Source organism: Bacillus rossius, chromosome 12, assembly GCF_032445375.1.
Source record: "Bacillus rossius redtenbacheri isolate Brsri chromosome 12, Brsri_v3, whole genome shotgun sequence".
NCBI classification, from domain to species: Eukaryota; Metazoa; Arthropoda; class Insecta; order Phasmatodea; family Bacillidae; genus Bacillus; species Bacillus rossius.
In genome coordinates, this window is record NC_086339.1 from 19,094,764 (window position 1) to 19,118,303 (window position 23,540).

General features: G+C 40.3%; 1 protein-coding gene across 7 annotated transcripts in view; it reads left to right on the top strand.

Annotated features, from left to right (window-relative positions):
- LOC134537651 (tyrosine-protein phosphatase non-receptor type 11-like) overlaps positions 1 to 23,540 on the top strand; it is a 131,241-nt gene that overhangs the window by 83,180 nt on the left and 24,521 nt on the right. For 5 of the 7 annotated variants that reach the window (XM_063378321.1, XM_063378323.1, XM_063378324.1 and 2 more), the window contains 2 exons: positions 20,176 to 20,298; positions 21,427 to 21,621. In XM_063378321.1, coding sequence (XP_063234391.1) covers positions 20,176 to 20,298; positions 21,427 to 21,621 — 318 coding nt within the window. Of the gene's footprint in view, positions 1 to 7,883; positions 7,937 to 10,439; positions 10,723 to 20,175; positions 20,299 to 21,426; positions 21,622 to 23,540 lie in introns of those variants that run through there. The other 2 variants (XM_063378328.1, XM_063378329.1) reach the window with 2 other exon arrangements.

Genomic DNA, 23,540 nt, shown 5'->3' on the forward strand with positions numbered 1-23,540 from the left:
TATGAGCGACCTCGACGGTCTCCCAGGAGTTCCTCAGGTCGCACACGTGCAATCTGGACTTATGTATGTTGTGAATCTGCTTCGTACGGCCATTTGCGTCAGTAACCAGGTGTGAAGGCGAGGTGACGCTGTTGTAAGGCACCGGACTCGCTATTCCAAAAGGACCCGAATTAAAATTCCAGTTCGACCATTCTTTTCTTTTCCTTTTTCTTTTTTCCTTTTCGAAAACGCTGCAGAGTGGTTTCTTAAAATATGCCATGGCTAGAGACCTGTAAAATTCGCGATTTCGAATCCCTAAAGGATAGACTCCGTGATCCTCTATGCACTCGTGCAAATTACATCTGCTGATTGGTTACCGACTCGTAACACCTGTTGACTGGAATGATCGTGATTCGCTAATTCTTCTGTGAAAGATTTTTCATTGGCCCAGAGTCCTTCAGATAAACTGTGGTCCAATCACTGAAGCAAAATAATGTCAAAAGTATTTGGACTCTATCCTATCGCGAAATGAATCCGCGAATTTTTCAGGTCTCTAGCCATGGCTAGAGACCGGAAAAATTCGCGGGTTCAATGACCTTCAGGATAGACTCCAATATACTCTATACACTCGGGCAAATGCCACCTGTACATTGGCTGATGACTTGTGAGTCGTCTCGACTGGGTGGCCTGTGATTCGACACTTCTATCAGTGAGGGTCTCTAATTGGCCCTCAGTCCTCCAGATTAACAGTGAACCAATGGCAGAAGCAGCACTAAGGTATAATTATTTGAATTTTAGCATAACACAAAATGAATCCGCGAATTTTTCAGGTCTCTAGCCATGGCTAATTCATTTCCTTGTTTACGTGTTTTTTTGTTGTTGTTTATCCACCTCTAATGATCGCGCTTTAGACACGACTTAAAGACCAAGTAAAAATAAATAACTAGGCATACTCAAAATTCAACTCAACAGCCTGGCCTATACCTGATCGAACTGACTTCTTCATTAGTAAAATGCTTTCGTGACCGGAAAATAAAACACTACGGAAGAATTCACAAGTAGTGTGGAGATTAGCTGGAATGCGCCCTACAACGAAGTTCCCGGCTTATCAAATTCGTTGAACCTGAGCGAGGGCAGTCACACGACGTGGGAGCGGCTGAGTTCTTGATGGGAGGAGGTTGTTGTTTGGAGTATGCCGTCTTATCTCCCCTCCCGTATTCTCCCCTCCCCCCCCCCCCCCCCGCTGAAATCGTGACGTGGAATGAGGACCTTCGACGAAGCCACATTCTATAGAACGCGAAGCACTTAGCCGCATGTACGATAACGTAAAGTAAACTGTAGAATCCAGTACTGAGTACAATTTATAAAGTTAATTATTCACTAAAAATATTATTGTTGACAAATCTTAATTATTTACTAATGAATTAATATTTTTATATAATATTTGTAATAATATTTTTATATATTATTTATTAACAAAATATATTCGTTGCCAAGATACAGTTTTTAAGGATTAATTGTATAAAATATTACCAAATATCTAATTTGTAGATAATTTTATGCTCTACAACTTTTCTCATAACTTTAAAAGTCATTTACAGCATAGGAAACAATATATTCACAAAAAAAAACAGATGTGTTGGTCTTGACCTTGAATATCTTGACTCGCGTACACGAGATTCTATGAGAGACTTTTGAGATAACATAACATGTAAAAACAACGATTTATATCTACAATTTTTTTTGCTTATCTGTCATTCCGAGGTTTACCTCTTTTTCCCTTATGGCTGAACTTTTGGGAAATTTTAAGCACTAGAGGTTTATTTATGCAATAAATTTGCATTACAATAAAAAAGATTTCTAGAAGAAACGTTTTATTTACCATCATAATGTTTGAATCTCAAATTTTAAACAAATATCTGCTGGGACAAAATATCTTGATATGTTCTTTGATACACACACACACACACACACACACACACACACACACCGACCGTATTATGTTCTCGTATTAAAATTATCGATTAAAATAGTCACTGTGTCACGCCGGGCACGACACGACAGGCCCGACACGCTCAGTAGCCAATGAAAGACAAGGTCGCCGTGACGTCACACGACAGAATACGCGCCCCGACGGCCCTCAAGAAGTAGATTCTATTTTTTAATTTTCTCGTGTCGTGCCGTACTACAGACAACAAAACGAAAACAGAAACCTACAGAACTAAACTTCAAAAATTTTTGTCTAATTGGTAAATCTTTTTGCTGAAAAATGAAATTTCGTTTTACGTGTGGCTACATTTTAATATTTTGTAGCTTGCCTTCATGTGTTTGTATAAATAGATATCTTCTTGTTTATGGTCAATGTTGTTGTTGTATATTGGTGTAGATTTAATTTAAGAATGCACGAGTTCAGCGAAGAAGTTTAAATAAATAAAGTTCAGGCTCATTTTATTCTGTATGACATTGTGTTGAAGGAAGAAAGAAAAAGCGTGGGCTGAGATTGCATGTTCTTTTTCTCCTGTACGCTTTTTTTTAGCCCATTATTTACTGTATTTTATGGAATTAATTGGCTTTGGAACGATTTGCCGACAACCCAATCAGAAATCGTCGGGTTAACCTTTGTCGTGGTATCTTGACCCGACGCTATTAAATCTGTCGTGCTGGAGCTATACGACGGTTTGTCGTGTCGTGTTCGTCGCTGCATTGCGACTCCAGATTTACCGTGGAATTCAATATCATTGGTTGCCATTTGTTAACGTTTCCCTGCTCCGTGGAAGCGGCAGAAAGATAATGTAGAGACCTGCAAAATTCGCGGATTCATTCGGTGATAGGCTAGAATTCAAACACATATACCTCTTAGATAATTTTGCTATTGGCTTACTGTTCATCTTGGCGAATCTCAACCAATTTATAAACCCTCAAGCAAAGAAGGATCGAATCACAGACAAACCAGCTGAGACGACTTACAAGTTAACAACCAATGAACTTGCGTTATTTGCCCACAGTACAGGAGAATGTGCAGTCTATCCTGAAGGCCATCGAAACCGCGAATTTTGCAGGTCTCTAATAATGGGACTTAAACACATTGTGCTTGCAGGGTTACGTTCATGTTCTTACGTTCCTTCGTCGTTGTGGAACGGGCGTAACGTCACGCCCAAGACGCGTTGGAAGGGTTGGTTTAGTAAAAATTTCGCGGACATGCGCCATTGCTAGAGACCGGAAAAATTCGCGGGTTCATTGACCTACAGGATAGACTCCAATATCCTCTACACACTCGGGCAAATGCCATCTGTACATTGGCTGCTGACTTGTGAGTCGTCTCGACTGGGTGGCCTGTGATTCGACACTTCTATCAGTGAGGGTCTCTAATTGGCTCTCAGTCCTCCAGATTAACAGTGAACCAATGGCAGAAGCAGCACTAAGGTATAATTATTTGAATTTTAGCATAACACGAAATGAATCCGCGAATTTTTCAGGTCTCTAGCCATTGCTGGTTGCCATTAACCCCCCCCCCCCCTCCCCCCCTCAATCCTTCATCTTGATACTGGACAAAGAGGATCGAATGAATGCACGCACGAAGGAGAAGCCGATGCCGGCCGATGGGAGCTGTGATTGGCGCCGGCCCCGGAAGCCCGTCGGGGCGTTCTGACCTCGGGCGGGCGCCGCGCCGCGTCGTGCGGGCGTGGGCGGGGCGTGTCGGAGGTCGCGGTCGACACCGGCTCGCCGTACACTCGGGTGCGCTCGCACTCCGTCCCTTTCACATGCATCACATTCCACACTCGACACTTATCAGGCTCAACACTCCTCAGACTCGACACTCTTCAGGCTCGACACACTTCAGACTCGACACACTTCAGACTCGACACTCTTCAGGCTCGACACACTTCAGGCTCGACACTCTTCAGACTCGACACTCCTCAGGCTTGACACTCCTCAGACTCGACACTCCTCAGACTCGACACTCTTCGGACTCGACACTTTTAAGACTCGACACTCTACAGACTCGACACTCTACATTTTCAGACACTACTCTTATCAGACTCGAAATTTTTCAGATTCCATTTTTTTTAGTTTCGACCCTTTCATATTAGATACTTTTTTTATATTCGATACTTTTTAGATTCATCACAATTTTTCAGATTCGTCACATTTCAGACTCGATATTCTTTTCAAACTCGACACTTTCCAGCACACACTTTCTGATGTGTATTATTCATGTTGTATTCTGCAGTTTTGACATTAGATGATTCTCCCCTCGGCGTGGCTAGGCGTGCTGCAGAGCGGCCCCCCCCCCCCTTCCCTCTCAAAACCACGCTCAGGGAAACAAATTTGGTGGTGAAGGTAGGATTGTCACATCACACCTTCATGCCTCGTATATGACACTATTCACGATCTCTTCACAATTACCATTGAACTTGCTCAAATTCAAATTTTGTCATTCTCTTCAAGTTGATATTGATTATATTTGTCCTTAAAATTATAACAATGGTTATCCGTTATCCTCCATATTTTAAGTTGTTTAGTATTCATTTGAGGTTATCTCCGTCATATGTACGTCATGGTTGTAAACAAACCAATTAAAAATGAATAAATACAAATAGTATTTTTTATTGGCGAATAACATTGTTTAATGTTTTAATTACTGATTATAAAAGAGATCTCGAAGTTACATGTAAGCCAAACAACTCTGCCTTCTAAACATGCACTAGCCAAACTTCTGAAAACCATGACTCAACACAAAAAAAAAATAACAGTATATTCCGCGTGCAATTTCCAAACACGAAGCTATTCAAGGTGGCGAGAATCAATGTTACTGCCGCGAATTATGTACTCGAAGCGAATGCAGTGCAATAAATCTGAAACCACAATCTTAATTGATGGTATTGCTGAGCTCGTTGTGGTAAGTGAAGGGAAGCAGAACATGAGGATGACGTTTGTAACTATAGAGCATCCCACTCTTAGATTGCAGTGTGGAAGTAAATGGGCGCATTCTCTCTCTCTCTCTCTCTCTCTCTCTAACACACGCCGATTGCCGTTAGCACTGTCCTTGTTTCTTCGTGCGTTGTTGCCAAATATCAAACGAAATTAAAATTTTAATTTTTGGACCAAGCTTTTTTTCATATTGTATAGCATCGAAATACATCAGGCAATGCTTATTTTGAATACTTAACAATATTTTAAGTGTCCGAAAAAATTAAAAAAACATAACGTATTCGCTGCGAACTGTTTTGAAGTATTCCAAGATGTTTCACATAAAAAAAATACCTACATGTGTATTTCATTCAGATTTTTTTTATTAATAAATTAATGCCTTAGGAAGCCACCGAACAAATGTTAAGACAAATACTGTACAGGTTTCACTTAAATATATATTTTAATATATTGAAATGCATTTTCTCACAAACTGACACATCAAAAAGTTGACCAGCGGAATTTTTTTTTCTATTAAAGATATATGGGGGACGAAAGCGTGAAAAATGTTCACAATGAATTGAATTAGTTTTTAAAAGCAGCTCCATCTCAATTGCTTCTACAGTTTCCGTGGAAATAGCTGTTAAAGATGTGTCTTATCAGTACAAGAGCGCGCGCTGCCGTCGTAAGAGGAAACAGGGTCGTGTGTTTAGATAAGTGGGGTTCTGTCCTACAAGCAATTTCAAATTCATGGCTTCCTTAGTCAACAAAAATATTTTAATCGATTCTTGAACATAATATGTAAAATGTATGAAACAAATACGAAGGAATTTAATAGCGATCATGGTACAAAATTTTGAATTATTTTTCTATCCTTCTCAACACCAAGCATCTTATCAAACATTGTTTTAGACAAAGTTTTGGAAAATAATTATATTTACAAACAATTTAAACAGATTTGATAAGGTGTCTACTAAGGCAGTTACGTTTTTTTCGTCCGGTGAAAATTTTTTTCTAACCCCTGCCGTTATGGCTGGTCGTATCAAAAATGTATTTAGAAAACATTTTTCGGTATTAGGTACTCCGAGTTATCATACGTTAAAACGGATTCGATATTATTCATATTATGGGAGTTGTTGCGATTTTTCTGTTTTTCAAAAAATCTTCCCCATTTCGAACCAATTGTTCGGATTTTACCCATAACTTACTCGACCGAGAATTTCCATTACCGTATTTTATTTATCATTTTGGACATGACTTGTCCAAAAATACGGAATTTATCGGGCCCATGAAAATGTGATATATATATATAAATCCCATATATATATATACATTAACACACACACACATATTATATATATATATATACATATATATATATATTATGTGTGTGTGTGTGTGTTAATGTATATATATATGGGATTTTTAGAACATAAAAGAAAACTATAAGAAATTTTCGTCTACAATAGGTAGTTTTTATTTGAAATCTACATAAAAGTGGCATTATTACAAATTTATATGTGTAATAGTATAAAATATAAATTACGATATGATTTCTTAAAATGCTTCTTGTTCGATCCGAATTACAGACACGCATCTCCTGAAATTCGTAATGTGTTAGAGATTTGGCAACAGCGCGCGCCATAAGCCGTGTACTGCAATCTAAGAGTGGGGCGGGCTATAGAACGTGATTGTAGGGGAACATTGATCGGTCGTTTTTCAGCGGTAAACGGCCATATATTTTTTTCTATCATGCCCCTTCCCTCCTCGATCTACCCTAAACACGTGCCACGCCAGCCAAATCGGTTGGTGTAAAGGTAACGATAGTCGTCGTGATATTTCATTTCCTGTCGTGCCTCTCGTAGCCTCGATCCATGAACAGCCAGTCATGATACACGTCAGTAGAGCCAACTTCACGTCCATACACGAATAGTACTCAAGAGGGAGAGAGAGATAGGAGCCGAAATACACCGTATTGGTTTCAACGGTTTTATTCAGTCACTATTTTTTTCCCCCTGTTAATATTGAAAGTGCCTTCGTCGGAACAAGAGATCACACATTAAGACACTTAACAAAGATAAAAAGCGGAAACTGAAATGACGTCCGTTTTCCGTCACAATGAATCCGTAAAATTGCAAAAAGCGCATGGGCCCAAGGCAAAAATCGCGAGGTGAAATAACTAAAATAATGTTAATATGAATGTCGTATGTGAAATAATTTTATACTAAAAAAGCAAATCATGTGTAATATTTTTTTCAAAATCACTGAACATTAATTTTTATTTTGTTAATAGTATAGGTAATGTGAATTAAATGTACGGACAAAAAAGTTGCAAAAATTACATTCAGCACTGTGATGCATTATTTAATTAAAAATGATATCAATACCTTAATGTCTAAGATTGCCCAGACCAATGATAATGTCGATGGTATTACATTATTTAAAACATATTTGAGGCGTATTTGTCCAAATTTATGATTGTGGTTGTGGGCAGTAATACATGTATTACAACATACGTGAAAAATAAAGATTCCTCCCCCCCCCCCCCCCGAAATTGATTCCTCCCCCCCCCCCCCCCAAATTGATTCAATAATATAATTCTGCAACAAAATTCTATGTGGTTTTAGAACATCATTTAACTGAACGTAAACCAGTTGATCAGTGTTCTATCTTAAATACTTTATGTATTATTTGCAATTGGAAAAAAAAAGTTGTTTGGCTCCATCTTCAAAGACGTATACCAACAAGCCTTTGGGAGGCACTGTAGACCGTAAAACGTGTAGATTTTTTTTTCCAGCTTGATTTTTTTCGTGATGAACCTGCAGGGGAAGTTAGTGGGTCGGGGTTCAGGCTCAATCTGTGTGTGTGTGTGTGTGTGTTTCCCGTTACGGATGAATAACAGCACGTCTGGTGGTGTCCGCCGGCGGCGCCTTTAGCGGGTCCGAGAGAGAGAGAGAGAGAGAGAGCGGGTCTGTGTCAGTCGAGGCCGACACGACCAGGTTCCCCGACGCCAGGGTCGCCGAGCTCACAGCGGCTCCGCGGCAAGGTCGGTGCACTGCTGCCCGCCTCGTCAGGGGCGTATCTGTGTCGGTGAGGCGCAGCAGCGGATCCAGAAGGGGGGGGGGGGTGGGGGGCTAAGGGGCTCAAGCCCCCTCCAAAAGCATCTGGGGTCCACTATTGTTTTAGTGTTTGCCTTGATAAAGCCTAGCCTCAGCTGGGTCAGGCCCCCTCCCAAACCACAATCCTGGATCCCGCCACTGGTGAGGCGGGATGATAAACCGACGTATTCGTATTCAAGAGTTTTTTTATTTACGTAAAGTATCATTTACAGTGTTTATAACAATATTTGTTGACATGCCAGCACTCTGTGCTCTTTTGCCAAAATTTACATTTGTTGCATTATATATAGGGATAGGAAAAATCCGCGGGTTCAATTACTTGTGGGATGAACTCCATAGTTCAACGTACCCTCGGTCAAATGCCACCCACCCATTGGCTGCCGTCTTGTGAGGCGTCCAACGTAGCAGCCTGTGATTCGATAAAGCTTTGGTCGGGCGTTTCTAATTGGCCCAGAGTCATCCAGGTGAGTTGTGAGCCAATAGCAGAGGCAGCACTGAGGTGTAACTATTTGTATTTTAGCCTGTCGCGAAATGAACCCGCGAATTTTTCCTATCCCTAATTATATATTACATGGACAGAAACAGAAAATACAGTTGATTTGAAGGAAAATTTTAATAAACCTTCTTGCAGTGTCCTGGGGGCTTGTTTGCCCATGGTAAACCGACGCTGGCTGGCGCTTCCAGCGCGGCATAGCCTCTGAACTGGCGCGCAGTCTTCTCGTCGTCGCAGGATAACTGTGAAATTTGATCGGTAACATTAAAGGTAGAGACAGGAAAAATTCGCGCTTTCGATGACCTCTAGGATAGACTCCACAACCCCCTAAATACTCAGGCAAATGCCACCTGCTCATTGGCTATTATTGACTCGTGACACCTGTCGATTGGGACGCTTGCGATTCGATACTTTTTTGGTTGAAGGTTTTCCATTGGCTCAAAAGTCCTTCAGATAAACTGTAAGCCAATCACAGAAGCAATATAAAGGTACCTTTTTTTTTTATATTCTAGCATATCTTGAAATGAATCCGCGAATTTTTCCGGTCTCTAATTATAGGGCCGAGAAATGAAGATAAAGGTGTAATGCAAGTCCCTTTAAGTGCTTTCAAGAATCTACACTGGTTGTTTTACGCCTGAAAATTACTCTGAAAACATACAGTTTAAAAAATTAATCCTAAATCAAAAGTACTTTTAGGCTCTCAGCGAACTCTTAAATGCTTTTCGTAAACAGACCCCATTCGGATATCTTGAACAGTTTTGAAATCGCGTTTTTCCTGAAGTTCTGCATGGCCCTCACGGCATAGTGTTCTTATCTTTTATTTTTTTGTTCAATATTATGATGGTGTTTGTTTGAACGACAAATATTTGAAAATATAATTTAATTTAAAAGCTAATTCAAATTCATGTCTGAATAAACTTAGATGCATCGAGTCTAATTTACTGCATGGAAGCTAAAAAATATATTTGCGCCAAGATTGTACCGAAGTGGTTTAGAATCCATTATACATGATTGTCTCGCTTCAAAACATTGAAAAGGCATAGAAAATTACTACTTTGCGTAAACAATTTGCTTTCGCGTAAATTTACAAACTTACAAACATCTTTAATTTTACACGATTATTTCAGTTCAATTTACAAAACAAATTTACAATGTGTTGCGTCGTTACGTTCCTTGCGCAGTTTACAAACCCAGCCTAAGGCCTGGTTTATAAATTACGCAATGACGCAAGAACACAATGCGCAAAATGTTCAGCAACCACATTAAAGATTACCGTTTTATACACTACCCAACGCAAATATTGTTCAACTTCCAACTCTATTTGTGTTTTGGCTTGCGTTTTCGACGGCCATATTTGAAGAGAAGCGTTTCGAAAACTTTTAAGTGCGATGTATTTTTATTATTTTAATTATTTATGTAATGTTTACGCTTGTAAAACTTTCGTACAGTGATAGAACATAAAATTTTAAAGTCAAATTGTTAACATTTTGTTTTGATTTCTTGATAAATATGAAATATCGAAAGGAAACCGGGGGTAAAAATATGTTTTCTACTGTTTGACAATGTTTCAATGATAGGATAGGTGACGCGTGCTTCACAGACGACTGTGACTGTTGGGGCGACTGAAATACTGCCCCTTGGAAGGGCAGCCCTTCAGGAATTTTCTGGCAATGGTTTGTTTGTACAGCGACTGGAAAAGCAGACCATCCAATTTCTGAAAACATGTTTCTTTAAGTGTTTAAATAATCCTGAAAACTTGCCCCTTGGAAGGGCAGCCCATCAGGATTTTTCTGACAGTAGTGTTTTTGAAAGGTTGTCTGAATTGTTGCCCCTTGGATGGGCAGCCCTTCAGGATTTTTCTGACAGTGGTTAGTTTGTAAAGTGACCTAACCTAACCTAACCTAACTTGACCTAACATAAACTAACCACTGTCAGAAAAATCCTGAAGGGCTGCCCTTCCAAGGGGCAACAATTCAGCTCCCCCCACTTTGTTGCGTTGGTTCGCGCGTGGCGCGTGCGCGATTGGTTCGCGAGCGCGCGGGGCCGGAACCGCCGCGTCGCCGGCCGGGGCGTCGGTCGGTCTCGTGGAAGAGGAAGTGCCGGCGATAACAGCCGCCGCGCTGCAGGCGACCCCAGTGGGCTCCGGCCGTTCCCTCCGGGTCCCGTCTCCTTGCGGCGAGCTCCCGGGACGGACGCGACTGCGACGGCGATGCACATCAGGTAAGGTGGGTGGGTGCGTTCACCGGCCCCGATGAATCTGCCTTTCAAGTCACTCATGGCTAGAGACCTGAAAAATTCGCGGGTTCAGTGACCTGTAGGATGAACTCCATAGTTCTACGTACACTCGGTCAAATGTCACCCACCCATTGGCTGCTGTCTTGTGAGACGTTCCAACGTAGCAGCATGTTATTCGATACAGCTCTGTTTGGGTGTTTCTCGTTGGCCCAGAGTCATCCAGGTGAGTTGTGAGTCAATAGCAGAGGCAGATCTGAGGTATAACTATTTGTATTTTAGCATATCGCGAAATGAACTCGCGAATTTTTCCGGTCTCTACTCATGGATAGAGACTGGAAAAATTCGCGGGTTCATTTCGTGTTATGCTAAAATTCAAATAATTATACCTTAGTGCTGCTTCTGCCATTGGTCCACTGTTTAATCTTGGAGGACAGAGGGCCAATTAGAGACCCTCACTCGTTGAAGTGTCGAATCACAGGCCACCCAGTCGAGACGACTCACAAGTCAGCAGCCAATGAAGAGTTGGCATTTGCCCGAGTGTGTAGAGGATATCGGAGTCTATCCTGGAGGTCATTGAACCTCGCGAATTTTTCCGGTCTCTACTCATGGCTAGAGACTGGAAAAATTCGCTCTTTGGATGATCTCTAGGATAGACTCCACAATCCCCTACACACTCAGGAAAATGCCACCTGCTCGTTGGCTATTGACTCGTGACACCTGTCAACTGGGACGCTTGCGATTCGATACTTTTTTTGGTTGAAGGTTTTTTATTTGGCTCAAAGTCCTTTCAGATAAGCTGTGAGCCAATCAGAGAAGCAATATAAAGATACAGTTGTTTGTATTCTATCATACCGTGAAATGAATCCGCGAAATTCACGGGTCTCTACTCATGGCATGTCGATTTTTTTTTCTCGTGAACGTCTTATCTCTGGGTACACGGCATTTGGCAGGAAGTAATTTCTGTGAAAATGGAACGGAAGTCGACGAACGGAAATGTGATACAAAGATGGCGGACCCACGTGTAGCAACATAAATCCGCATAGTCACTTTCGTAAATATTAGTATTAATAGAATCTGTTAGTCTAAAGGAAAAAAATACCGTTAATGCAAACATATGGCTCATAATTTTGTAATGAAGAAAAAGAGATGTCGATGAATATATTTATTACTTGTCGAATTCAGTGACGTTTTAATATATGCAGTTAATTCGAAGTGGATGACGAGTTGCGTAATACTTTTTCTCGGATGACTAGAACTCGCATTGAAACACATGCCTGTTAATACACGCCATATAATATGTTCATTGGCTGCCGACTTGTAAGTCGTCTCAGCTGGTTTGTCTGTGATTCGATCCTTCTTTGGTTGAGGGTTTATAAGTGGTTGAGATTCGTCCAGATGAACAGTAAGCCAATAGCAAAATTATCTAAGAGGTATATGTGTTTAAATTCTAGCCTATCACCGAATGAATCCGCGAATTTTGCAGGACTCTAGCAATGACTTATCTTGCAGTCGGCCGCCAAATACAGTGAAAGAAAGGTCTGTTATCAGCAAAGTTCGCGACCACTGCTATGCCGAATTTTTACGGGAATGCAAAACGTTAAATGTGGTTTGTATCCTGCTGGAAAACACTGTACTGGGACCAAACCAACCGTAACGAATACAGTCTTAGCGGACTTCGCTACCTGGCGGCCAAGTTCAACAGCCGCAACCCATCTGCTACCGGATTACAGAATATGTGCCGAACCACAGGATGCCGAATCAACAGCTTTCCACTGTGCAAGGAAGATACCGCTGACGAACGTCTAGCGATCGTACAGAATTTTTAGCGGAAATCACCTGCCTTTATAGTGCGTCTGATCCTTAAGTTGCAGTGTGCATTTATATGGGCAGTTAACTCTCTCTTTCGAATGCACGATATATGCTATTAGTGGTGTCCTTTTTTTTTTAGATTTGTTCTGTTGCCAAATATAAACCATTGAGCACACAAGTTGAAGAAACAGCTCTGCGATGTAATGTTACGAACGCAGACAGGACCGCAACGCGCGCGAAGTTCGGAGATTACTCAATGACTGGCAGCTCAGCACGGCCACTGACGTCACGCGCCGTCCCTTGACGTAAGGCATGCCACGTTCCCCGAGCATCGTCCCGCCTCGGGCTATTGTCACCCTTAGCGGCCTGGGAATTCCGGGCGCTTACAGAGACCGCCGCGAGGAGTGGCGTGGATTAGCGTCGCTGTTCTGGGTGTTTCGGGGTTTCGGGTCGGCCCGGGATGACGCGACACGTCACAGCCGCTCCAGTCCCTTCCAGAAGGACGCCACGGGTATATAAGCGACGACACCGGCCTCAGCGGGAGTTCCGCGAGTGAAGGGAAGTGCGACATCGGCGAAGAGGGTGAGAGACCCCCTCGTGAGTGGTGCGACGAGGAGTGACGGGACCGCGAGAGTGCGACTAAGTGGCGCAAGGCTGTGTGTGTGACGGCGCGTGTTAAGGGGCGAATCACTGCAGAGCCTAGCTCCAGTGTGGACTGTGGAGTGGAACTGTGGAACTTGACAGACATTGAGTGACTTGCGAATAAACATTCTTAAGTGCAAGTGATTGGTGATCAGACTTTTTTTAAGTGCCATTATTTATGATAAATGTAAATATTAGTAATTAATAAAACTGCAATAAAACTTCATGGGGGTTATCCCTTACGAATGCCATGTTATTAATAGTGACCGACTGCTAAAATAAAAAAAAAGTTTCTCCTTTGAAATAGTATTTGGTGTTTGGCATTGAAAATTTTGTGTCAGAATTTCTTCAACTGTGATAATATTGTCGACGTTAATTTATGGTGTTAGAAAAAATAAACAAATAATAAATATATATTAAAACTTACAATGATTGAAGATGGTGGACAGAATAAGACTTTTAATGTTAACGAGCCTGGTGGCATCGATCTGGCAACAGCGGTCGCCGTTTACTCTGTAGCTACTGCAATCTGAGCGTGGGGCAGATTGTTGTAACTACTTGCCAATTTCCCTGAGTGGGATGGTTGTAAGTGGAGGAGCGTGGCTGGGGGGGTCGGGGTAGGTGTGGTCAGGAAGTCGCCCTAAGGCGTGGCGCGCCCGTGACCTTGCCCACGCCCGTATATTGATCCGCGTGCCGCGCGGCGTGGTTTGACGCGGGCGCGCCGCCTGATTGGCCGGGCGCGAACGCCCCCGCGCGGGTCGCTGAACCACCGCATTGAATCAGTCCCCGCCTCTTGCCCCCTTCTCCACCATGCTTCTTAACTGCTTAAGAGGCCACTCCAGTGTTTCAGGGGCACTACGCAACCCGCGTTATCCTCATAAGATTCAATGCTATTTTCATTTTGCTTATAACTTATTAACTAATATAGATTTCGAAATGATGCTTGCTTGATATGTAAGACACCGATGCTCTTATCAAAGCCCCTTTATTAAAAAACGTGCATAAATTATGGTTCAAACCTAGACAATACACTTATGCATATTTGTAAAGATTAGAATAAAACCATAATTTATGCACGTTATCCGCATCTATCTCTCTTCCACTTGATTGGAACAACCATCGATTTGACGTTTTCGAGGCACATTAAACTTGAAACACTCCCATTCGTTTCCTACTTTTCCTATCATCGTCCTATCCTTAACAGAATAACACAGATTGGAAGAAGTTAAATAGCAAACACGTATAAAAGTTATAGTTAAAATAATCTGTTCGTTAAAGTAATAAACATATTTGAATTATTGAGTGCAAATAAAAGTAAATTTATCAATTAAATTGTAGATTTCATTTCACTCCTTCTTTGTATCCATACAAAATAGTTATAAGTCAACAAAAATGATTCAATTTTATTCATAAAAGTATGCAATCATTTCATTAATGTTTTGTTATGACGTTGTCACGTTAAACTATCGTCCGTAAACCAACTTTACAGACAACCAATTTTTTTTACAGTGATGTATAACCGAGATCAGGATGACAGAGTGCGAGTCCAGTCTCTTGGTCTTGTGTCGCTTGTCTTCATTGCGAGGGGGAGGTGTGTTGATGCGTGTGTTTGCCGTTGGAGTGTACACGTTTCTTCCGACGTTCGCTTTTGAAGTGAAACTTCTTTTCTGGGGGAGCTACAATTTTTGGGCGTTACGTAAATTCCGATCGCATGAGGGGAATAGTTGGGTACGTGGGAGGGAGGAACCGGTAGAGGAGGAGAGTGCGTCAGCGGCGACGCCACTCCAACGCATGCGCTTAGCGGTCGAATGGGAAGACGGCAAAGGAGGGGGGAAGATAGGTACGTAGCGTAGCATGCTGTATGCTAGTTGTTGCGGCCGGAAGGGGTGACGGCAGGGGAGAGGTAGAAATGACACAGCAGTGATGCTACGGAATTCTCGCAACGCTGCTTGTGTTTGTCTACACCTCAGTTTTAGTAACGGCTGACTATTGACGCTACCACATTTCTTTTATTTTATTTAAACAATCTACAATTTATTTATTCGTGTGGAAAAGCGTTATTGATTTGTGCAAGTAACTTTAGAAGTACCATTCATTGTTATGTGAATATTGTGATTGAAAATGTATTCCTAATAAGCATGAAGTTTAACTTCTGTCGCACATGTCCACGCACACTTTTTTTTTTAATGTGTAACATCACAGCATTACGGCATTTGGTGAGAGTAATTTCGTGAATGCGACGAAAGTCAAGGAATGGAAATGGTAACAACAACGGCGCTGCCAACTGTGGCGGAGTGGCGCGAATAAAAGTTTACGATGACAAAGGGAAACGTTATCGTATTTACTGTTTTAGTTAACTTTAACAAGGCGGGAAGTATGTTAATAAAATTTCTCATCGATAATCAGGTCCAAAGCCGGGGTTTAATATATATATTTTTTTCAATTCTTTTTTCAAGCTTTTATCGGAGACGTTCCATAATTGTTTAAAAATTCAGTGCGCTATCGAATGGTTTTCGATAGTCGACGTAGCGAACGTGCTGCTCTCTGCACATCATGGTGGCAGCGAATTGTAGTGGCAGGTGCGGAAAGTACATGTGATTCGCTTCCAGAAATGTACTACGTACTTGTAAACACATTTTAGGTATATTTATCACGCTCGGCATAACGTTTAAGAATTACACGTTAAATTTCGTGTCCGATGCTCGAGTTTCGTACTATAAATATGTTTGCAACACGAGAACACATGAATTTGCTCTTTGCCGAGGTTTAAGATATTACACATCACTGGCAAGTAAAAAAGACTAGCTCCTTTTAAAAATAACAATAAAAGCTTTGATCCCACACATTATGTTTGAAGTCACTGTTCGTGCCCCCCCCCCCCTCCCCCCCCCCCTTTTTATTTTTGTTTTGTTTTCTGAAGGAGACTGGCCGACGAGGGCTGGAAAGATCACTTACCTTCCACAAGAACAGACATAACACTAACACGTTTCTCCAAGGCGTACATCTTTCCCGTCCTCCTCTATGCTTCCGTTATTTTTGTCCACGCACCCGACATCAGTTTCCGCCAGGAAAAAAAAATAACTCGTGGTTTTAACCAACTTAACTCAGCACAACACTCGGGGAAATGCGGACGAACTATAATAGAGGCTCGCTCCCACACTGCTGTCGTAAGAGGAAACTCGGCCGTTTGTTTGGGGAAGTGGGGTTCTGCGCTGCTAGCAAGTTCAGAGATAAAGGCTTCCTTAGTTCAGCTGTTTCCTTCGACAAAAATTTCTGAACACAAGGACAAGCCTACCAGTCAGTGCCGTGTCTCACGACCAATCGACGCGTTGTGTCGGGGTGACTCGTTACAGTCACACTTTTGACGGGTTATTTATTCACATATGCGATTTTATTATCTTCCTTTACGCGGTTTACATAAATGTGAACTATGGAAGGAGGAACACCGAAAAGAAACTACACTGGTAAGTACGAGGGAGGGAGCGCAAGATTGTATTGAAAGTATTTGACTATATATAAAAAAAAACACGAATGTGATTAATGCATTAAAGGAAGCTTTGGTCAACTTTGGTCTGGGGTAGCGATAGTTATTTAAATGCATGTGTTATTATGAATATATTTATCAAGTTCACTTTACAATCATCGCATCAATTAGTACCAGTGGTTTCTTGTTGAAATTAGAGTAAGAATAAAAAATGTGTCTAGTTATAAATTACTATTATTAAAATGCATCTTGTGCAATCAGAATTTGGGAGAAACACATCTTCTGAAATTCGTGATGTGTTAAAGAGATTTGGCGACAGCGCCGCGCCAATAAGCCGTGTACTGCAATCTGAGAGCGATGCGGTCTGTAGGCGGGACTCTTGACCATCTCTGTTGATCTGCTTTTCGGCAAGATGTTAAAGCGCGGGTGATGCAATTTAAAAAAAAAAATCCGGGTGCGTGGCCGCCCCGCTCTTTGGAAGTGAAATTTCGCAATATGTATAAAATTTTCCAGAATCGTTTACTTGAGCAATAAAACTACATAATGGAGGTTCGCAATCGCAACAAACGTGACGGCGAAAAATCCTGCGAAGATTCTTCTGTATTTTATTTTCCCCGGCTCCTCCTGCCATCGAACACCCCGCTCTCTGGCCCGATGTCGGCCGGAGTTTGACCCCTCGCCGGTTCGAACCTGCGCGGATTTGGGGGGGGGGAAAGGTGGGCGGGGAGGGGAGGTAGTCCAGCCCTCCACATCGACCCCCTTGGTGTGACGTCACGCGGGGGAGCAGCGACTCGACTGCTCTCTTCTCAGTCGCGGGCGGCGCGCGCGAGTACTGGACGCGTGGTTCCCTCGGGAACAGCTACCTCCGCCGCGGGGGATCAATAACCCGCGAGAGCCGCCCTTCCCCCGGGATTGAGGGGGAAATAGGTCACCCGCGCGCGTGGAAAGCGACGACCTCCCGGCGGGCGGTGCGCACGGCTCGCCTCCGGGACCGGACGAGGCCGAAGGTACCCTCTCGCTCGCAGCTGATCTCCCCGCTATAAGGGAGCGATCCCTCACGCAGTTCTGCTCTGGGATGTCCAACTACGGATCCGTAGTTTGACCCCCAAACCAGTGGCGGATCCAAGATTTTGGTTTGGGAGGGGCTTGATCCAGCTGAGGCTAGGCTTTATCAAGGCAAACACTTAAACAATAGTGGACCCAGATGCTTTTGGGAGGGGGCTTGAGCCCCTTAGCCCCCCCCCTCTGGATCCGCTACTGCCCCAAACTACCCTATAAGGGTGCAGACTCGGGAGGGGAGGTAGAGTGTGTCAAGTCGGCCTTCGGGTCGGAAAACACTGCTAGGTCACGGAGAACCTGAAATTTGTCAGGCATACCTGGAAGTTTCAGGAACACCAGGGATTCAATGGTAAAATCTGGAATTTCCAGGGAATAGGCTACCCGGATTGCCAGGAAATCAAATGGTGATGGTTATTAAGATTAACCGCCATCATTTCGTCACTAACTGATTAACTGTCTTGTGAATTTTGTGTATTTTGAACTTAGTCTTTGCTGTGTTTATATGCTGGTGTGCTAAGTATTTTTTAAAAAGAGTTTTTTTTTTTTGTGAGGCGGTGGAGGTACTTTGGAGTTAAATGTAATAAACTAGACTTTGTACATAGCTTCCAGGCTTTTTGTCACCTTATTGAAGAATTCGGAAGTACTTTTTGATACAGCAATGATAGGAAGAGCGCAAACATTTATATTGTTTTCTTCTTCTTTTTCTGTGGAAATATTGCAGGTTTTTGATCAGTGAAAAATTTTAAACCACCTAGAAATTCCACGAGAAAAACCACGAGAAGTTCTGTTTGTGAGTTTTGCTGGACACCAGTTTTAGTTTTGGTGGGTACCTACAGGTTGAGAACAAATGGTGGAGAAACCAGTCTGTACATTTAAAAATTTGGGCTGCCATCCTTTTTTTTTACTTTCCTTTACTAACCCTTATTACCCAAATTTTAAACCTGCACTTGGTTTTAATGCTTTCACCCATTGGAGTATAACTGTTTTTATTTTTGTATTGTATGGAGTATTTATTAATGTGACTAATTAATTTTTGGGTGGTACAAATGATGTTTTGTCCATTGCTGAAAATTTAAGTATATTTTTATGCATTCTGTGAGTTTGGCTGAAAATCTATAAGATTTTATGAGTTAACAGGGGAAAAAAAAATCTGTGTTCATTATTCATTACAATATTTATAGTGTAGTGCTTACAGCATTACTCTTTGGTTATGTCTATTCAGCGCTAAAATTCATGGTAATATTTTAATAATTATTTTCATCTCTTGTGAGTTTGAACTAGGTTGTTTAGCTCCAAAGGCTATTAATATATGTAATAAAGTCTTTGGCATCTTTGACCAATAATGTGAACAATTAAGTGAAGTGACTCAATTAGGTGCTTGATCCAAATTTTTTTTTACAGTAAATGTCAGTTTATCTATCAGTAAAGAGTGGATAAGGGGGGATCACTGTCCTCTGAAACGCCACTGACTCAACTTAAAAAATTAGTAAACTTAACCCTAGTGGTTTGGAACCATGAGTAATCTGAACATTCCTCATGTAACATTATGCTTCAGTGCACAACCAAGTGACTAAAAGACTTCAAAATTTTTTTTTAAATTTTTTAAATTTTTTTTTTTTGTGTTTAATGATTGTCCATTACTTAGGAAACCCAATTATCTTTAATCAAGCTTTTGTTTAATCTGCAAATAATCCATCAACCAGAGAATTTTTTTTCCCCCAGTGTTTGTTTCCTCAAATGCCTGTCAGGATATTGCAAGCAAATTTTTTTATTTACCAAATGTTATTTATCAAACATGGACAACTATACAAAACTGTACTAACATTCTACATAATTTATGTACAAGTTTTATTATTTGCCAAATTATGAGTATACTCTTAACGTTCCTTATTTCCTTAATGAGTTAGATACTTAGTTTTATCAGTGAGAGAGAGTGTAAGGATATCAAAGAATTGTGAAATAATATTAGTTATCTAATTGAAATGGAGTTAGCATTTTAAATTTTTCATTCCATGGCTATATTTCCAAGATTTATACATTTATGCTGTGGTCTGATGCTTACATCGCACTCCAGCAAGTGGTTGATGCAGAGGGTGGGATATGGGAGGATACATCACCTCTTAAAATTGGGAAAAAAATTTGCAGAATATCAGTGAAGGCATTATGTTATTTTGGGCGATGCAAGGCGAGCGGTTATGACACCTGTAATGTCAACTGTGAGAAGCCTCGTCACCTATGGTTACTTCTGTAGACCCATATGTCAGTGTGTTAGTGTCAATAGTTTTTTTTAGAATGCACTTAGTCTATTTTTTTCTATTTTTTTTTAAATTCCTCTCCTTTCCCTCCCCCCAACACATCCTTCCCTTCGCCACCAAAAAAAAATTCTGATACCTGCCACTTTTAGCAACTGTTAACAGAAGTGTGTTTCCTTGGTGCTGTTTCAGATGGTTCCATCCGAACATTAATGGCATCGAGGCAGAGCGCCTGTTGCTGGAGAGAGGATTTGATGGCAGTTTCCTAGCTAGGCCTAGCTGCAGTAACCCCGGGGACTTTACTCTATCTGTAAGGTAAGCTACTTGTGCACTCAACAAATCCCTCCAGTTATCTTTGCCAGTACTACAGTGTTAGCTGTGTCTTTATCTGATTATTGGTGGATAAAAATTTGGTTCTCAGTATATATTGTCATAGCATTTCAAATTGTCATTAGATGTGTTTAAAACTGGATCATCATTCTGCTGGTATGACTTTAGTGTCTTCATAATTAGTCCATATGTATAAAAAAGTTTTTTGTATTACTAGACAACATTTTGGCTAGTATAAATAGGAACTCAAAATTTAAACTTGACTGAAAAACAAAATCAAAAACTTTTTTTTTTATATTTCTCAGGCACTGTAAAAGGCAACAACTTTGTCACATAGTTGCACAGTTTATTTCTCATAGTTACAAATTTTACAAATTTAGTTTCAGATAATTTTGGGGGATACTTTTTTAATTATTTTTTAATAATGATGGAGACATTAATTTAAAAGTTAAATAACACTTTATATACATTATGATGACAATAGTAATGTTAATACAATATACCTAATGTTAGGTGCATCCTAGTTTGATACTTTTTTTTACAAAAGACTACTTTATAATTTTTTTTTACATATAGGTACCTAGACAATCTGCACTACTACAGTCTCACAGTTTATAACACCATCTAAAATGTATTTGATCATATTTTTCTCTTTTATTTCCTCTCTTATAAATTGTGTGTTCAGAGCACGCTGGTGATCGTTTAAAAATTTGTTAGATAACTGAGAATAGCAGCAAGGTTGTTCAGCATGAAATTATCCAATTTAAAGCACTGTGATTATCATCAGTGAAAACTAGCTAAGTTGTTCTGAAAATGGTGAATCCTTTTTTTACTCCCTAAAGTAATCATCACCATCTTGCACAGCTTCTGGCCACAGGTCTGTTTAAGGATGAAGCATCTCCACTTCTTTGATCCTTCCATTTGACCCAGTACTTTCTTCTCTTCTGCACACTCTCTCCCACTCCTTCCACCCATCTGCTTCTCATGCATTTTTCCTGGGTATACTCTTCTCATTTCTCTTTACTCGCAAATTACATTGAAGTGTTGCTCAGTGTTCTTACTCGCCGGGAGGTGATGTCGAGTGCGTAGCGACGGTGTTGTCCTGGGTTGCAGGCGTAATGGGGAAGTCACCCACATCAAGATCCAGAACACAGGGGACTTCTACGACCTGTACGGCGGGGAGAAGTTCGCCACGCTGTCTGAGCTGGTGCAGTTCTACATGGAAAACCAAGGGCAGCTCAAGGAGAAGAACGGAGAAGTGATTGAGCTGCGGTACCCACTGAACTGCGCTGACCCCACAACTGAGAGGTCAGTATTGCTTTTAGTGTATCCCACCGAAGAGTGCACTTGCCCGGCAGGTAACTTTATCGTAGTGTTTGTAGTTTGACAGCTGAAGATTATTCCAGCATTTCTGAGAAAAAATACTGGTGAATGATTAGCTACAGGGGCATATGCATAGACGGGTATTAGGGATATATCACCCTTCCTTACAAAATCCTAAAAAAACCTATAAAAATTCCTACTGAATTAGTAAGCAAACAGTGGCAAAGTGGTTTGCCGCCGCCCCCCCCCCCCCCCCTTTTTCCTAACTAACATAAATGATTAGCTTTAAAATTAATAGATATTTAAGTAGTATACAATAAAAAAAATTTTTGAGATAAATGTTGGCTGTTTGTATAAAGTTACCAAATGATTTATTTAATGTATTAATGATTGGAATACGATAGTTTTGGATTAACTTATTGAAAATATTTATGATTACTCATAACATAAGTGTTTACAATTTATGGTATGAGGACAATATTTAAGTTGCTTTTACAAGCATAGTTGTTTCTGGGTGGAAGAAAGACTTTGATTCATTAAAGAATTACATTATGGTCATATACTTCAATTCAGACTGTTTTTTATTTATACTTTTCAGTCAGATTAGGAGCATATAGAAATGTTTGCATAATTTACTTTCCTAATTTTTTTTTTTAAGTATATCATTTCTAGTGAAAAATTTCTAATAAATATTCATCACCACCTATGATGACAGATTGAAATTTCTATCTGCTGTTGATTTTAGTCGGGTACTGTTTTTGGCTTACCGGCAAGAAGTATTTTATTAGGATTATATGCACATAAACATTTAATTCTCAGTGTTAGTTTTTGTCTCAGAATTGTTTCCCTATTGGAAATTTAATTCAAACTAAGTAATTATTTTTCATAGATGAACTATTAAGAGAACAGAAAGAGCATGAAAAGAACAGTAATAGAGTTTGTGAAATTTTAGTAAGATATTAAGAATTGATTTATGAAAATTTTTGGGTAGTGATAATAGTTTACCTCCAGTCAGTATCGTCCCAAGCCTACTTAGTGGAGGGGATGTCCCCCTAATGTGATAATAGTAAAAGATATTGGTATATGATACAGAAATAATGCACATTCAGTCAGATTTCAAATTGAATATCAAATTATTGACAAATATCAAATATTTTAAAAATCAAAGTTTATCATACAATAAAATTACACACACACACACACACACACGTGTGTATGTGTGTGTATATATATGTATTATATATATATATATAATACATACACACAACTTAATGAATGGGCCAAAATGAAACTGAGCCGATATTTTAACAGGAGAAAGACTGGCTCATCGACAGACAGGCAAGTGAAGAGTTGCAACATGGAGAACTCATGCTGTTCGGTTTTGGTAAATGATCCCCCGTCTTGAACTTGGGTTACGCACTTAAAAAGGTTTTATTAGTAAAGCTTTTGTGTAGTTATAGAACCATAATAGAGATGTGTAAAATGAAAGAAGATAAAGAAAAACCTGTCAATGCATTTCTTAAACAAGAAAAATAAAGTTTAAAATTGGTTTTGTCGACCCTACAGATATACATTAAAAAAAAGTATACTATAAATTTTAAATCATAACCCCAGAGTATTTGATATGTATAAACACCAAATATGTATAATGTTGCAGAAAACAAATCAAAATTTTTTAATAAATTATCTTAGCTTTGTGGATTTTTTTCCCTTCCAATTAATATTTTTGTGAATGAGTACCACTTGGTGTAGCTGTTGGTAATGTAAAATTTAAAAAATTAAGATTTGAATGTTGAATTGAAAATCATATTATGCACGAATATCAAATATCAAATTATTCATGGATATAAAATATTTTTTTTGAATAATTACATATTCTTCAAGTGATGTTACAAAAAAGTGTA